The sequence below is a fragment of the Phyllostomus discolor genome, chromosome 3 (genome assembly GCF_004126475.2).
Source record: "Phyllostomus discolor isolate MPI-MPIP mPhyDis1 chromosome 3, mPhyDis1.pri.v3, whole genome shotgun sequence".
NCBI classification, from domain to species: domain Eukaryota; kingdom Metazoa; phylum Chordata; class Mammalia; order Chiroptera; family Phyllostomidae; genus Phyllostomus; species Phyllostomus discolor.
The window spans coordinates 178,490,098-178,506,375 of NC_040905.2; the positions used below are offsets into that span (position 1 = coordinate 178,490,098).

At 36.2% G+C, this 16,278-nt stretch overlaps 1 protein-coding gene across 2 annotated transcripts in view; it reads right to left on the minus strand.

Moving 5' to 3' along the window:
* Nucleotides 1-301: 301 nt before the first annotated feature.
* Nucleotides 302-16,278, minus strand: part of UBQLN1 (ubiquilin 1) — a 41,422-nt gene continuing 25,445 nt past the window's right edge. Inside the window, exons 6-11 of one of the 2 annotated variants that reach the window (XM_028526882.2) lie at nt 16,028-16,262; nt 8,677-8,819; nt 5,790-5,873; nt 4,457-4,572; nt 3,805-3,973; nt 302-2,273 (exon numbers count right to left, since the gene is read on the minus strand). In XM_028526882.2, coding sequence (XP_028382683.1) covers nt 2,121-2,273; nt 3,805-3,973; nt 4,457-4,572; nt 5,790-5,873; nt 8,677-8,819; nt 16,028-16,262 — 900 coding nt within the window. In that variant the 3' untranslated portion in view covers nt 302-2,120. The remainder of the gene's footprint in view (nt 2,274-3,804; nt 3,974-4,456; nt 4,573-5,789; nt 5,874-8,676; nt 8,820-16,027; nt 16,263-16,278) is intronic. The other variant, XM_028526886.2, reaches the window with a different exon arrangement.

A 16,278-nucleotide genomic window follows, 5' to 3' on the forward strand; every position in this document is an offset into this window, starting at 1 on the left:
AGCTGAAAGATCCTTAGGAGTTCACCCAGTCCGGTGTGCCACCCAGGCCTCACCACCCGCTCTGTAATAAAGACATCATGATGCCCTTACTCAAAGGCAAAGAACTAGTCAGGTGCCCAAAAAAGCAAGCAGAGCCCAGGTCACCTAACTTGCCAGTTGGCTATCTTTTTAACACGTAATACAGTATGTACATATTTAAACTGAGAAAACTTTAAAAATTAATAATATAAAGCATGATACAATCTGAGGTAAATAAACTCTTCATCTTTTTCTTTCTACAAACGAGGCGAGACGAACCAAGTGTAAAAGCTAGAGATTTATTGTTATTTTTGATTAATAAACTGTCAAATTAGTTATGACACTATCCCGTACGGTATACCACCATTTACAGAAGTTTTTAAACCAGACTGCGGCATAAGGTAGAGAGAGCAAAGACACATGAACATCATCCTTAACAACGTCTTCTAGCCACGCCTCCACCTTGACCTTTACACAGGTTTTCCTCCTGGGGAAAGTGTCAGAACAGTGCACCAGCTGGTGGACAACCTGACCTCCTGACCCTTTTTAATAGCAAGCAACTTACAGAAGTAATGGAATTCAACTTGTATTTCCTGTGATTTTATTGGTCTGAACTCATTTAGGTAACTTCAACATTTTAATTTCCTGTACATGAGAGACTACAATGACCTAAGAGAATACTGAACCAGAGTCAGCCAAATTATATTACTGACCCCAAAGTTATGTTTTAATTGGTCCTAAAGGAATGTACCACACCAACAATTTGAGAGTTAGGCAAACAGAACTTTTCTGGGGAGGAAAGAAAAAGGCTGTAGAACAGCCAAATGTACTCAACATTGTTAAAACGGCTCTTTGTTTTTCACCCCTGAATGATACTTGTTTACTACACTATAAGCACAGAAATCCTAACAGAATCTTGGCTGCCAGTATTATTTAGGCTGGCCCAGTCCAGGATAGATCCCCGCCCCCTCCCTCAAGTTCCCCTTCTCTGAGGCTCTGAAAAGCACAATATTTAACTAGTCCTTAATAAAACTACCAAAACACTTCAGAAACAAGTAGCTCACAAATCATTTTAAATTCATGTATTGCCTGTGCATAAGAAATCTGAAAACCCAAAAGATAGTTCTATTTTTATATGGTGATTAAAAATAACTGAAGCATCAAGACACTTTCAGTGAAAGCAACATATTTCAATTACAAACTGTAATGCCTGTTAAACTACCTATGGGAGAAGCTGAAAAGTCCTAGGCAAATGCACTTTTGGGTTATACTACAGTGCTCCTTCAGTCAGCACAAAAATTACGGTAATTTACAATCAATCAGTGAATGTTGACACAATGTTACATTATGATGTCTGTACAATTAATTGTCCTTAAGAGATAACCAGAATCAGCTTTACTACTCAACAAACCTGACCAACTGGCACTTTTGCTAAGAGATGTTTTATCAAAGATGCTGTAAGATTCTACACAATTAGGAAATACTTCAAAGTATGTCCTTATCTTTACTTTTTTGGTTACAAGTGTTTTGCTCAGATAATCTACTGCAGTATGTTTCTAGAAATGCAGTCCCAAATGTGCATAATATATTGTATACAAATAAAGTAAAACTGTCAGTAGTATAAATCTTACAGCATTTTGTTTGCAAAAAACACATGCCAAAGTCACAATAAGCAATATTGTACCACAAATTATAGAGCGCAAATGATTTGCTTCTTTTAATGCTTTTATTCTACATAAATTACTATCATAGGCTAATGTTTAAAAAGCAAATAAACTGGACAGATGCAGGACAAAAATCTGTTCACCCAACTATAAATGGTGATTCTTTTAAAAAATTACAAGAAATGCAGAAGTGTTTGATGCATGCAGTAGCCTTAAATGAAAAAGCGTTGATTCCCATTGTTCCAAAAAAGAAAAAGAAAAACAAAAACACAGAGAAACCCACACATCTTACTGCACTCCACCTTAAAATGCATCATACTGGGTTTGTTTATAACAGCACAGAATTCCAAAAGTCAAAAGGAAATAAAGCAGGTATTTTAAAGATTTAAGAGCCGTTATCAAAAATAAATTACATTTTTTCAAGATACAGAAATGCTGCTATGATGGCTGGGAGCCCAGTAACCGTTCAATAGCTGCGTTGATATCGCCTCCGGTTGCTATCAGCGCTTGCAAGTTTGCTTCACGGTTCAAAAACCCCATTGCACTGAGCTGTTCCAGTTGTTGCTGAAATCTGACTTCTGGATTCTGTAGCTGTTAAAGAAAAAAAAATTAACCAAAACTCCAAGCTACAAAAGCACTGGCCTATCTCTTAAAGCTTTTTCAACATATTTAAAAGTCCGTTAGCACTTTATTGTTATTTTAAGTAGTCTAATTTATACCTAAACAATCATGTCAAATAGATCACATACTTAAAAATGTAGCTTAGTAAACCTTAACCATTATTTTACAAGTATTTAAGAAGCCCATGAACAATTAAGAAATCTGTATATGCAAATAGTTTAGAATTAGATTATTTATTTTGTAGCTATTGACCAACTGGGTAATTATAAAAGCCAGTGTCCTCATATATAAAATTCTAAAGTTTTACTGAGGCTTAGACTATGGGTTCAATTTCTGCACTGGCCAGTCACAGTCTTCAGAAGAGGTCCAGTTTCAGGCCCAAAGAATGTACTTCTGATAACTCAGCAGTGTCATATCTTTCTTCACAAATGAGGTAAGACAAAAATGCAAATGATCAACCAACCAGGCCAACCTAATAATGGGGAAGCCTACAGATTGTGCAACTTTTTATAACAACTCTCTGTCCAATATCTAAAATCTTTTCTTCTTATTAAATCCATGGATATTTACTGAGTCAGAAGCTATGCTAGGAGTCAGGAAACAAATACTTGTATAAGATAAAACCCTGCCCTGTTTATTATATTTAATAAGGCTTAAAAATCATTAAGCATGTTATACTGTTGCCATGCAGAAGTTTGGAGGCAACCTACTACAATGGGTTTGAACTGCAGTAATCTTTGCATAATGGCAGACTCTGGGCCAAGCCAGTAAATGTTTCCAGATGCAAGAACATTATCATCAGCCCACATTTTTTAGACATATTTATGAGGTGTATACATGTAACACAAGTTACCCCAGGAGGTAGTAGTGGGCGGAATGAGGTAGCTGGGATTTTTCTTCCTTGGTTTTTATGAATACTATTGCAGATGTCCCCATTTCCCCCTCCTCATTGCCCCAGCTCCCCCTCCCCTCCAGCAATAACAACACTGTGGTCTGTGTATCTGGGTTATGCATGTATATTCTTTGGCTAATAATCCCTTCACCTTCTTTCATCCAGTCCCACCCTCCCCCACCCCTCTGACAGCTGTCAGTCTGTTCCATATCTCTGTTTCTAGGTAGATTCTTTTTTTAAGTTAAAATACAAAGGCTAGGTAGAAAATAGTTGATCAGGAGGTATTTGGGATAACTGACTTTCTCATTCCTCCCTGACAGACTTTATAAACTCAACACAATACATTTTTAAAGGCACCTTGTAAAAAGTAAGGCAGAGTTTTAGCATTTCTTTTCTACAACCAAAACATTTCCTTTAGTGTCTGATATAGTACGAAAGTTAACAATTTTTATAATGCCTGCTTTAAAATCAATATTCTTAAGACTGTACTTTTGATTACAGTCAAAACTCTAAAGGACTGCCACATTCTTTTCTTTCTTTTTCTTGAGGGGGAGGGGATTTATATATAACATTAAGGAATGCAAAATGTGAGCGAAAAAGAACCACTACCTGAGGATTTACTCCAGCAAGAGCCTGCAGCATTTGCTGGATAAACTGCTGGTGTCCAGGTTCGGTGGTTGCTGCCGTGGGACTTGGGTTTTCACTAGTGGTAGAGCTAGAGCTGTTGGTTCCTGAAGAGCCTCCAGTGCTTCCTAATGCCCCTAGGCCAGGAGTAAACCTAGGGAAAGCACAAATTGATAATAAACCTAAATTCCTACAAAACAAGAGGCCAGATCAAGCCAACTGTTAATAAATCAGTGACATTTTAACATAACATTAGCTAAGTTACACTCTTTAAATGAGAGCTTTTTTTTACTTTGAAAGCTCTGTCTTAAAAACAATCTCAACAAAAAGACAAAAAGATATTAAGTCTAAAAATCTCCAAAAGAGCCTTCACTGGTGTAGCTGGGTTGAGTGTCTTCCCGCAAACCAAAAGGTTGCCACTTTGATTCCCAATCTGGGTACATGGCCTGGGTTGTGCAGCCTGGTCCTCAGTTGGGGGCATGCAAGAGGCAGCCCATTGATCTTTCTCTCGATCATTGATGTTTTTCTCCCTCCCTTCCCCTCTCTCTAAAAATAAATAAGTAAATAAATCTTTAAATTCTCCAAAAGAGAAAGTTAACTGTTGTGTACTTTCATAATCTTCCTCAAATAAGCCTACCCTGGGATGAGGCCAGGGGCTTCCGTTGCTAATGTCTGTAAACCCTGCTGAATCTGCAACAAGGCCTGCATCGCTCTAGGGTTTGACATTGCCGATAGTGTATCAGGATTCTGCATCTAAGGAAGAAAAAAAAAACAGTGGTTATGGGGGAATTACAATCAGTGAAGGTAAAATTAAATGTTTTCTTTGTTATGCTTCTGGAGAAAATAAAAAACTTTATTGCTAGACACTGATAATCCATAATTCCTTTCCCGAAATAAACACGAGCACCTCCTTTCCGACAGTAAACCTAGTGTGCAAATTGTTACTTGATCTCCTCCCAAATCCATCATGAAAGCCATTTTTCATAATACAAGACAATTAGGGGTTCCTCTAGAAGCCACACCTGGTTCCCTCTCTCCAACAGAAGGTAAAAGTATCATTTCTAAGAGACAACTCCAAATGCACAGTTAATGTAACACGGTAATATGGTGAAGGCCACAGATTCCTCCTGATCCAGTGTTATTTGTTGCTGATATAACAATTTTTTCCAGTAAACTAAGCTGTAAAACAATAGTTCCAAATTTGAGGTTAATACATATGTCCTGAGTTCAGCTTCACTACTTTCAATATATACCAACTGAATAACCAATATAGCTAGGCGTACATTATTACAATAGATCAAAAGCACTAACAAATCTTGGATAATGGTTTACAGGCTGAGAATCATTTAAGCCCTAGAACTACCAAGATTGACTTCAAAACACCAAGACTTACTTCTTTATCTTTTTCAATACTAAAATACCATGGCAAGCTGAAGTACTTCTGAATAATAAAATCTTCCTTACATGACAACACGGACAATTTTAATCTTGCTAATTCTGAATCTGAGGAAATGTGATCAATCCCCCTTGAAAAACAGGTGTTCTATTAATTTCAAGGAATTAAAACATTACAAAAAAACCAAACCTATAAAATAGGACAGGGTAGCTCTTTCCTGTTACTCAAGATTAGTTAAACCATAATGCATGACATAGACACAATGAAGTACTTCAAAGTTAATAAAGTGACAGAAAATGGTTTATGGTATTGAGAAAGCATTCAAAATCCTAAATCCTCAAAAGCAAAACCAAAACGGTCCTTTCCTCAGAATTTGTTTAAGAAATATAAACATAAACAAAAGGTAAGCAGTGAAATGGGGTTCAGTTAAGATCAAGCAGAATTCTCTGCGAATTGACAGCATTACCAGACTCCATTCTACGTTTTGCTATCAGCCAGAGAGCAAAGGAAAAGGTTTATCAAACTTTTTCAATCAAATCATTACCAAAGATAGCTAGCATCTTTTCTTACTCACTTGTTGGAGGAAAGTTGGGAGCTGTTGTCTCATTTGTTCTTGAAGCTGAGGATTTCCAGCAAATAGGGGATTATTCAGCATCATCTATGGGGCAAGTGTTCAAACAATTTTAACTGGAAATATCTGAAACAAGTAATGTACCTTGCTTAATAGTCTATCTTCCCCCAACTCCTTAACCTGTCATTTAAAAAGGAGGAAGGTAGAACATGAATAAAAAAGAAAGGGAAGATACTGTCCACAAGAGTGATCTCCAGAAAAAATACAAAAGGCATCTTCTCTGTCAATGAGAACGGTGATTATGATGACATGCAATATCCTAAAAATTAAAAGCAATCATTTTCTTAGGCTCTTCTTTGAGCAAAGATACCTGCCCTTGAAAGAAAAATGGGAGTAACTGGCATTCACAGGATACATTTTCTGCTACACCAACAGAATAAACAACACATGAAACTATGATTGGCTTGCTAAGACACCTCAACACACAAGTAGCAAGCACAAAGAAAATCTAGATCTGGAATCACTATAATAGCCTACTACAAAACAGCTAATATTAGGTCCCGAAAAATAACACCACAGACCAGCAACCACCTTGCCAGAGAAATGGAGCAACCACCTTGGTAAAAATCAGCCCAGGACTAGCATCAACAGATCTCTGGGGAAAGTATTAAAATACTTTTAAGGCCTGAAAGATGTAAATCCATTTAAGAACACCAAGATTAGCCTTTGGATTGCACCTCACTATCACCAGAGATGAGAAAAGTGTCATGCTCCCTAACCATCAAATAGGTATTGGAACTAAAAAGTCAGGTTCAGTATTAACATGACGCTAGATACCTGAAAATAAAATTACAATACACACTCCGCGTAACCAGAAACTAGTAAATTCTCATAGCTTTGAAAAAGACAAATTCTGTATCAGTTTTCCCCCAGAGTGAAAAGTCAACTAAGAATGATTTACTGATAGCCTATTTACTGGCCCAAAGTTGGGGGAAAACAACCCTTGCCCTAAGTGGTTAACCATATATAAGAGTAATTGTATGTGAATATTGGAAGTACAGAGAATTCCTCTCTCCCTTCTTTAGCTAATCTTCTGTTGCAACGTGGATTAATTTTTTTTAGAAGTATCTAAAGCAAAAGTAAAATAATGTTTTATAGATATACAGTGTTTATTTCAAAGTGACCAATAAGTTCACAGCAAATAAAGTAATACCTACCTGAGATCAACAAACCTGCTTCTTTATTGGCTCCAGTCAAAATTTTTTATTACAAACACATTAATGAAGTTATCACATTTATCTTGCAGAATTCAGGTTATTTAAAAAGCATGTCACTGGATATTTCTAACTTACCTGTTTATGTCTAAAAATCAAAATCAGAATACAGAACTACAAACTTTAAACTGCTCATAACCACAGTACATTGTAAATGTTTCTAAATTGTCTATAATAAAAGACACTCATATCTAGCCTTCTTTGTCAACATTTTGCTTTAAAGTAAAAGCAGAATAGAGGAAAGTCCTCTACTTCACAGACATAGAATTGTTAGTTAAAATGGCTGGGAATGTGCCTGTTAAAGTCAAATTTTAAAGCAAGATTGCACATTCAATGTTAACTATTAGTCAAATATACATTTAAAAACACAAATAAGATCATTTTACATACATAATTCCACATTTATTTTAAACAGAAGTGCAATAACAATAAATGCGGCATTTAATACTAATAATATATTCAGCGTGATAATCTACATGTGAATAAAACAATAAAACTTACCTATAATATACAAAATTAAGTATATATAAAAATTAACCTAAAAACTTGTGATTGGGAGGGAAGAAGGAAAGGAATGAGGGAAAAATAAAAAATACTTGTTCTTTATTTCCAATTCCACAAATTTTAAGAGGGCAGATGTTATTGCTAACTATAGCTCAAAGATATATGCTATATACTTGAAACAATGCTGCAGCCTTAAGGAAATAAAAACCGTTTCATTTGACATAATGAAGAAAGTGATTATCTGTAAAAAGTTTTTAAAGTTTTAGAAATGGAAATAAACTATAAAATAAACTATTTCAAATTCATAACACTCTACAGGTACCATTCTTTAAAAATAGCAATTATAAACTATACGTGATCAAGGCTTGTCGTCTTGCATTCTCCAAGGTTTTCCAAGACTAATGGTTCTTAACCTGGGGGTACATCAGAATAATCTAGGGAACTTGGGGGTTTAAAGAAAAATGAACAAAAAAAGGATCCAATGCAGTTATACCAAAATCTCTCAAGATGGGAAGCTCCCAAAGTGATCCTTAACATTCAGCTAGGGTGGAGATCCACTAATTTTTTTCATAATGGTTTCTTTAATAACAAGTTAGATAAATGAATAAAGATAGATGAATAAATTCAAATTTGGTGGTGATGGTGATCCATAATGGAAAAATTGAGAACATTGCTCCCACAAATATCTCTCTGCCTTTAATAGCAATTTCAGGCTACTTTGTAACAGCCACTTGAACATGACTATTACTCAGAGTCTGTATGATCTAATAAATAAAAGTATTTCAAGTATATTAATACTATTCTTAATCACTTTCAAGACTTATATTTCACAAAAGAAATCTATCTTTGAAAGAGAAAGTGATCCAAAACTTTTGTATTCATCTCCTAAATCACCATTATGTACACACAAAGTAAATCTGCACTGCACTTCTGCCCAGTGAATGACAGAATTGAGGCTGCAAAGAAACTGTACAAAAAGTGGAGAGGTTACCTACTTTTCAGGTATGTGTTAACGTAGCTACACAACATAAATACGCCAAGATCACAATTACTTGATTAAGCTATTTCAATTCACACTGCACAGTCCTTTTCAAATTCAATTACAAACTCACCTGTGCAGCAAGGTCAGGGTTCTGGCTTAGTGACTGCATCATGCTTCTCATGTAGGGGGCAGACAACATGTTTTGCATAAGCTGTGGGTTTTCAGTTATTTGTTGCAACAAGCTCTGCATTCCTGGTGTGTTGAACATACTAGCTGAAATTTTAAAAATAAAAAGTGAAGGTTTTAAAGCCATATGTGTGCAAAATTTTAGCAATTGTGAGTACATATATGACTTACCAATTTAACTAATAAAGAATTTTAAAATTAAGATCTCCAAAACTACATGCCCAACATATACCAGTAAAAAGAGGGCTAATGGATTTTAAACATTCTGGTTGTATTCACAGTAAAATCACATCTAATGGAAAAGTTAAGTTCTATAGTCTATTTAAGCAAAAACTGGGTATGATCCAAGTTGCTACTGAAAAATTCCATAAATTGAGTAAGTCTGAGCCAACTTATCCTCCAGGATCACTAAATTAGAATCATATTGAGCACTCAATATGCTCACACTTATAAATAAAAAAGCCGTCTCATTAATGAAAAAATAAATGAAGGCCTCCATCCCATTTTCTTTGCATACTGGTACTCACTGATAAAATGGCAGACACATTTAACATTTCAAAGACCAGACAGCACAGTGACTAAGAGTAGTGTCTGAAGCCATATTACGTATCTTGTTTCAAATCAGACCTAACTATATAAATTTGGAGAAATTACATGGCTTTTTCATACTTCAGTTTTTCCATCTGTAAAATGAGGTAAATAGTCTCTATTTCATAGCCTGGTTGTGACGGTTAAATTAGATAATGTGTAAAGTGCTTATTACTACTATTCTCTAGTTTTTCTTGTTTTTGTTTTACTGAGCACCACAGCCAAATTTATGTGACATCAACTTTTTTGAAAATTAAATGATTTTTTCAATATATATCCAGATTTTTACTTGCTGACTAGATAAATTCAAATATATTCTCAAATTCATGTGCACTTATTAACTCATTAGCTTTTTCATTTTTCTTAGGTTCTCATTCTATCCATTGTTGTTTTATCAGACATAAAACATTTGATTCTTCCCATTTGTCTTTTCAGATTATCATTCTGCTGCTATTTGGTTTTCCTAAGAGTTTATGTGAGCCAAACTGACAACACACATGGAAGCGAGATCTCGAGTGCTTCCATAATTCTGCTGGGTTTTTAAAGATAATTTTGTTTTTCCTATTTTTCCCATGTTGTTGTAATTTAGTTTTCTTCCACATCCTAGAGTCCAAGAATATTCTCAGACAGGGTGACAAACATACCCTGCAGCACAAATATGACCTGTAACCTGTTTCTGTATAGCCCAGGAGCTGAAAATAATTTTTACACTTTTTAAACGGTTAAAAAGAAACAACAAATATTTTTCAATGCAATCCCTATCAAAATACCAATGCTGTATTTCACAGAACAAGAACAAATAATCCAAAATGTATATAAAACCACAAAAGACCCTGAACAAGCCACAGCGATCTTGAGGAAAAAAACAACAAATTTAGAGGTATCATACTACCTGTTATCAAAATATACTACAAAGCTATAGTAACCAAAATAGTATACTACTGGCATAAAAACAGACTTATAGAACAACAGAACAGAATTACAGAGCCCAGAAATAAACCCACATTTATATGGTCAATTAATATTTTTAAAAGGAGGCAAAAACATACAACGGGGTAAAGACAGTCTACTCAATAAATGGTCTTGGAAAAACTGGACACATGCCAAAAAAAAAAAAAAAATGAAACCACCACCATCTTATACTATACACAACAATAAACTCAAAATGGATTAAGACTTACATGTAAGACTCAAACCGCAGAACTCCTACATGAAAACACAGGCGGTAAAATCTCTGACATTTCTCTAAGCAATTATATTTTCTGATACATCTCCTCAGGCAAGGGAAAGAAAAGAAAAAGTAAACAAATGGGACTAAATCAAACTAAATAATTTCTGAACAGCAAGGAACAACACCAGCAAAATGAAAAGACAATGACACATCCCATAAAGGGATGATATCCAAAATGTATAAAAATCTCATATAATGCAATACCAAAAAAATCCAATTAAGAAATGGGCAGAGAACCTGAAGACAAACTTCTCTAAGGAGGACATACAGATGACCAACAGACATTGAAAAGATGCTCAAGGTCACTAATCATCAAACAACAATTAAAACTACAATGAGATATCACAAACAAAAAGTGTTGATGAGGATGTGCAGAAAATGGAACACTCGTGCACTGTTGATGGGGATGTAGATTGGTGCAGTCACTATAAAAAACAGGATGAAGGTTCCTCAAAAAATTAACAGAACTGTCTTATGACCCAGCAATTCCATTTCAGGATATACATGGATATGTCCCAAGAAACCAAAAACACTAATTGAAAAGAATATATGCACTGACTTCCAGCCAACATGGAGGCGTAGGTAGATATACTCTGCCTCCTCACACAATCAAAAGAAGGACAACAACAAATTAAAAAAAATAATAACTAGAACTGCCAGAAAATCAAACTGTATATAAGTCTAAAACCAAGTAGTTACAGAAGAAACATTCATCCAGACTGGCAGGAGGGGTGAAGATAGGCAGTGGGGTGGACAGCACTCCTGGTGAGGCAGCTGCTGGCAGAGCAGACAGTCCCAATTTGTGTGGGGATGAACCAGGAGGAACAGCTAGGGAGCTAGACAGGCCAAGTAACTCAGGGTTCCAGTGTAGGGAAATAAAGCCTGAAAACCTCTGGCTGAAAATACCTGTGGGGGTTGAGTTGGCATGAGAAACTCCCTGCCTCACAGGAGAGTTCTTTGGAGAGATCCACAGGGTCCTAGACCATACACGAAAACAACCACAAAACTACCCACCTGAGAATCAGCACCAGAAGGGCCCAATATGCTTGTGGGTAGCAGAGGAAGTGACTGAAAGGTGGCAGAAAGCTGAGCAAACGGCACTGTTTCCTCTCGGACCCTTCCCCTACATATAGCACCACAATGCAGCTTACCCTACCCTGGTGAACACCTAAGGCTCCGTCTCTTACAATGCACCGAAACAAAGAAATACAGTCCAAATGAAAGAACACATCAAAGCTCCAGAAAAAATACAACTAAGTGATGAAGAGATAGCCAACCTATCAGATGCATGCAGAGTTCAAAACACTCATAATCAGAATGCTCATGGAAATGGCTGAGTATGGCTGGAAAATAGAGGAAAAAGTGAAAGCTATGAAAAGTGAAATAAAGACACCCAACAGTGAAGGGAAGGAAACCAGGACTCAAATCAACAGTTTGGATCAGAAAGCAGGAAGAAACATTCAACCAGAACAGAATGAAGAAATAAGAATTCAAAAAAATGAGGAGAGGCTTAGAAACCTTCAGGACAACTAAATGTTCCAACATCTGAATCATAGGGATGCCAGAAGAGGAAGAGCAAGAAATTGAAAACTTATTTGAAAAGATAATGAAAGAGAACTTCCCTAATCTGACAAAGGAAATAGACTTCCAGGAAGTCCAGGAAGCTCAGAGAGTCCTAAAGAAGTTGGACTCAAGGAAGCACACACCAAGGCACATCATAATTACATTACCCAAGATTAAGATGAGGAGAGAATCTTAAAAGCAGCAAAAGATGAGAGTTCTCTACAAAGGAGGTCCCATAAGACTATCAGCTGCTTTCTCAAAAGAAACCTTGCAGGCAAGAAGGGGCTGAAAAGGAGTATTTGAAGTCATGAGAGGCAAGGACCTATATCCAAGATTGCTCTATCCAGCAAAGTTATCATTTAGAATAGAAAGGCAGACAAAGTGCTTCTCAGATAAGGCCAAGTTAAAGGAGTTCATCATCACCAAGCCCTTATTGTATGAAATGTTAAAGGGATTTGTCTAAGAAAAAGAAGATCAAAAATACAAACAGTAAAATGAAAGAAACTCACAACTATCAACAACTGAACCTAAAAAAAAACAAAAACAAATTAAGAAAACAACTGGAACAGGAACAGAATGACAGAAATGGAGATCACATGGTGGGTTATCAGTGGGGAGGGGTTGGGGAAGGATGGGGGAAAAGGTACAGGGAATAAGAAGCATAAATGGTAGGTACAGAATAGACAGGGGGAGGTTAAGAATAGTATGGGATATGGAGATGCTAAAGAACTTATATGTATGACCCATGGACATGAATTAAGGTGGGGGAATGCTGGTAGGAGGGGGAATATAGGGCAGAGGGGAATAAAGGGGAGAAAAATATTGGGACAACTGTAATAGCACAACCAATAAAATACATTAAAATTTTAAAAATTAATTTAAAAAAGAAAAAACAAGAAACAATGTAAATTATTTTGAGTGGTATACCTTGGTTCTTGATGAGCTGATAGATGTTACTAACACTGCTCAGTTCCTGTTTAACTTGAGGGGTAAATGCTATGTTAGAAGGGACTGAAAAATTAGTCTCCAAAACAGTCTGCATGGAATAACTACAGGTAAATTATTTCAAAATTGAGAAAATACTAGTTCAGAACAACCTTAAGTAGAATCTGCTAAAATGTGCTATATCTGATAGTGATAAAAGAATGTGGAGTAAAAGAATTAGTTGGAAAAATATACAAAGCTTATAAAAATACAAAGGTCGACCCCCAAAACCCCTGTAATTTATAAAAAATTGTTTATTCTTAAAACTTCAGTCATCTTCAAAGTACTCTCTATTTGATGTAATACACCTATCAAGATGTGTTTTTCCATTGTTCAAAACAGTTTTTGAACTCATCGGTTTTGATGCCTTTTAGTACTTCTGCCATTTTTGTTTCACCTCCTCAACATCAGCAAAACATTTCCCTTTGAAGACTTTGTTTATCCAGGGATACAAAAATAAAAGTCACTAGGGGTGAGACCATGTGAATAGGAGGGTGGGGCATGGAGATCATGCTGTTTTTGGTCAAAAACTGAACACCAGACACTGTGTGGGCAGGTGCACTCATAAATCACCCATCATGAAACAGGCAAACGTGTAGAAAGAGCCATCAAAAAAATTTCACTGAAGCCAAAAGCTGCCTCTCACGACAATGAGATAACACCAGTTTTTTTTTTTTGGGGGGGGGGGGTTCTCCCTCGTATAATATATTCAAAGACTAAGATTACTTACTGTCTTATTCATTGGAAGGTACTCTAAAAATTGTTTTGACTCATGTCATTCAACCAGTAGGAGTTATCAATGGTAGACATCATTCACTTTTGTGAACTAAACCATAGTCAATTTCGTGACTTTTTGTGAGAAATATCGTGACTTACTCAACCACACAGCAGCTCAGTGGCTCAGCATAGTTTTATTGCAATTTTTTTTTTAGCTCAGGGCTAAAATTGAAATTCTTTTGAACTACCCATCCACTGATATGAAAGACTAAATGACTTTGGAAATCACCTTTTGCTAGAGACTTGGTAATGTTTCTCAATTAATTCAACACAAATTACAAGGCAAAAAAAAAAAATTTACATGAGAAACTCATACTGTGGTAAAGTCATTTCAACAACCAAAAGTGTTCATATCACAAGCAATGTCAAGCTGCTTTACAAGTTCTTATACTGTCAAAGGCCAAAACAAGAAGGACTCCATTCCCACAAACTTGCAACAGATGTATTTTTGAGCTAATATTGCCATTCCAGCAGCCCTTTTTGGACCTCAGCACAAGTGCAAAGAACACTTCCACCATTTCAAAACTTATTTACCTATAACTGAGGCCTACCACCTAACCTTCAATTGGAAGTGATTAATCCGCCATGACATAAAAGCAGCGAAGAATCTAATAGAATCCTTTTAATGTTTTCCAACTGATGAATATGCTATTAAAATCATATGTTTCTGGAATAAATACAGTCAGCCCTCTGTAGCCAAGAGTTTTGCATCTGCAGAGTCAACCAACCACAAATTGAAACATTCAGAAAAAAAAAAATCCCAGAAAAAGTTCCTGAAAGCAAAACTTAAATTTGTCACGTGCCAAGCTCTATGCTGAATCAACATGAATAAAGTGATATGTAGGCACATTCTACATGCAAATATAGGTTATATGCAAACAATGCATCATTTTATACAAGGGACTTGAGCATCATAGGTTTTGGTATCCAGAGAATCCTAAAACCAATCCTCTGCCATACCAAACAACGATATTTGAATGAAATAAGTAAAATCACATTACCCGTATTTTGCCATGTATAACACACACTTTATGACCAAATTTTTGAGGGGAAAATAGGGTGTGCATTATACATGAGTATAATGATTAGATACCATGGCTATAATAATTCTGTGTATAATGTGCATAGAAACATAGCAGCACATTACACACGGCAAAATACAGTATATATCACTATTAATCAATGAACATTTGCAATTGATTTTTTTAAGTGTTTATTCATTTTTAGAGAGGGGGAAAGAGGGAGAAAAAGAGAGAGAAACATCAATGTGCAAAATATCTGATTCACTGCCTCTCATAGGCACTCCTATTGGGGACTGAACCCACAGGCCAGGTATGAGCCCTGACCAAAAACTGAATCAGTGACTTTCTCTTTGCAGACCAATGCCCAACCAACTGAGCTACACCAGTCAGAGCAGCAACTGATTTTGACAAGAAATTGTGTGAATGTCAAGTAAGCAAAAACATCATCCCTAAAAAAATCTTCCATTCCAATCACATGTAAATATGTATAAAAAATACTATACACAATTATATTTTTAATCCCATCATTAAAAAACAAAAACATGTGTTATCCCCTAATGTACTGTAGTAGTCTTGATTTTGCCTCTTGACCTGCAAAGAGGTCCTCTACAGGAAAAGTTTCCTGACACTTGCTTTAAATAGAGTTATCAGTTTGTTAAATTTTTAAAAGTCTCAGTAAAGTCACAGAACTAATTTTTTGTTGGTTAGACAAGTTTATTGTAGCCCTGGCCAAAGGGCTCAGTTAGTTGTAGTGTCTTCCTGTATACCAAAAAGGTTGTGGGTTCAATTCCAGTCATGTCTCAGGTTTGAGTCCCAGTCAGGGCACATGCCTGGGTTGTGGGTTTGGTCCCTGGTCAGACATGTGTAAGAGGCAACCAATTGATGTTTCTCTCTCACATCCATGTTTCTCTCCCTTTCTCCCACCTTTCCCACCTCTCTGAAATAACTAAAAGAAAAAAATTAATTAAAAACATTTTAAAATAAAAAAAAAACCCTTACAACATGAAAAGGCAATTCATAAAAGCTACTTGTCATACACCAATAAAAGCACAAAAAATAACAGCATTAAGAAGTTTTCATTATTTAAACAAGTGAGGACAACAAAGAAGTGTGAGTTATTACGAACATACCTCCTACTCCAGGCCCCAAACTTGGTGTAGTAGAACTCTGACCAGCAGTGCTGCTGGGAGTACTACCACCAGTGCCCCCTGCAGCATTGGTGGTGCTACTGGAAACTGATGGACTCTGGGGGGCCGGTGGAGCCCATGGGTTGGGCAATGGATCTCTATTTTCTGTACGTGAAGGCTGACTACCTTCACCTGAGGATGTACTGCTCACTAAGGAAGCAAATGGATTACCACCAAACTGTAATAAAAGACAA